The sequence below is a fragment of the Medicago sativa genome, chromosome 5, assembly GCF_051527215.1.
Source record: "Medicago sativa cultivar Bolivia chromosome 5, Bolivia_mono, whole genome shotgun sequence".
Classification (NCBI taxonomy): Eukaryota; Viridiplantae; Streptophyta; class Magnoliopsida; order Fabales; family Fabaceae; genus Medicago; species Medicago sativa.
Window position 1 is genome coordinate 56,895,587 of NC_140753.1, and position 1,877 is coordinate 56,897,463.

General features: G+C 39.0%; 1 protein-coding gene across 1 annotated transcript; it reads left to right on the forward strand.

The window, feature by feature from the left end:
- LOC146923346 (uncharacterized) lies at positions 1–1,416 on the forward strand. Its single transcript, XM_085711690.1, has one exon. The coding sequence runs from the start codon at positions 1–3 to the stop codon at positions 1,414–1,416; it is 1,416 nt and encodes a 471-aa protein (XP_085567816.1).
- Positions 1,417–1,877: the final 461 nt, after the last annotated feature.

Sequence of the window (1,877 nt, forward strand, 5' to 3'; positions counted from 1 at the left end):
ATGACGAATGCACAAGGTTCTTCTTCTGGAACTACAAAACGCGATGAACCTATCAATTTTTCCAAGGAGTTTTCCGTTGGTGCTCCTGTATTCACCGAGGAACCAGACATCAAAGAAACTGAAGAGAAAATCTGGAAATCCCAGGTAATTAACTCTTGCCCTAAATCAACACATGCATTATTAGGGTCACTCCCCTTAGAAAAAGAAACCCCAAAAGGTCTTAGTGCTGTTTTTCCATGTCATGAAGAACAACTTCCTTTAATTTTCACTAAGGGTCCATACGACCTGAGTTTTGTGAAATTTAAGTTCAGAACGGAACCAAAGATTGGTGAAAAAGAACCCTACATTGGCTGGTTAGATAAACTAGAAAAGAAAAAAGGTCAATTCTGGAAAGATATAGGAATCTTCGACCTTATCCAACTGTCTAGGCAAGGACCTAAGTATCATAATAAACTTATAATCGCTGCCTTACATTTTTGGAATCCTTCGACAAATAGCCTTCATTTGAAATGTGGCATGATTACGCCTACTCTGCTAGATGTCGCAGGCATTACCGGCCTCAAACCTACTGGCCAAACTTTCGATCCTGAGAAGCATCAATCAGAATTCTCATTTGACTTTACCAGGCCTGCTTATGGTCTTTTCATTATAGACCATTATGATACTTCAACCACTGAAGTTTCTGATACAGAACACGTTGCATTCTTAACCTGTTGGTTATCCAAATTCATTTTCTGTTCAAGGTCTATCCATATCCCCAAAAAATTAACAAACTTAGCCATTCAATTGCATGAAGGCAAAGACATTTGCTTAAGCAAGCTTATTTTAGGATCTTTATATGAAAACCTGAACCAAGCAATGACCAATGTTAAAGAATACTCATCTCGAAGAAGTCTGATTATTCCTGGTCCTATTTGGCTATTCCAATTGTGGCTATTGGCCACTTTTAGGACAAAACTCGCTGTTACCCTTCCTAACCGTCTTTCGAAAGCATATGAAGACAACTCTATCGAAGGTATAGGTCTGGCCATGCTCCAATATGGCAATAGGACTTCTCAAGACTTATTTTCTATTGCTTTTAATACCCTTCTAGAATGTGATACCTTTACTTCTGCTATTGCTCCATTCACTGTCAGACCTCGAGGACCAACTTGGTTTAGAAAAGAGTTTCCAGCAACTTCTGTCGAAGATGAGGTAGAAATCAACGCCATTTGGGAAGCTTATTTGACTCCCACCCTTCTGTCTAGCAGACTCACCATTGGTGGTCCTTATGGGTTATATGGCTACCAACCAAATCATGTTGCTAGACAGTTTGGGTTAGTTCAGCCTAAGCCTACTTCTTTGTATCAAAGTGTAGATGACCAGAGGCAGCCAATGATAGAACACCTTTGGAGGTCAACTTTACGTAAAGATTAGAAACAAACGCTTGTTTTCAAGCCCATTTCATTTGATTTGTCTACTTCATGCACTGAGGCATTCTTTCGATGGTGGCGTGACCATTACAAGCGCCAGATCAATCGAGTGAATCCCGATCAATTGCTTCCTCAACTAATTCTTGCCTTTAATGTTGTGCAGAACAAGACAAAGAAAAGCAAAGGTACACATATTCGAGAAATTCAGGCTTTTCAGAAATATTTTCAAACCACATATGACCCTTTACATTTAAAACAGACAATTAATTATGTTGCCCAAACTTTAAGGGATAAAATCTACGATAAACTTCCTTCGATGAAGTTTCCACCTTTCACTCCTAGTAAATATCTTTTTGCATTACACTTTAAGACAAAATTCCCGCCATTGCCAACTAGTAAATTGGCATTAGCTTTTAGGCCACCATATCCAAAATGGCGACCTTGTGTTTCTTTAATGGGGATGAA

Excerpts from the sequence above, each read along its gene's own strand:
- LOC146923346 (XM_085711690.1), top strand. The coding sequence starts at position 1 with ATGACGAATGCACAAGGTTCTTCTTCTGGAACTACAAAACGCGATGAA.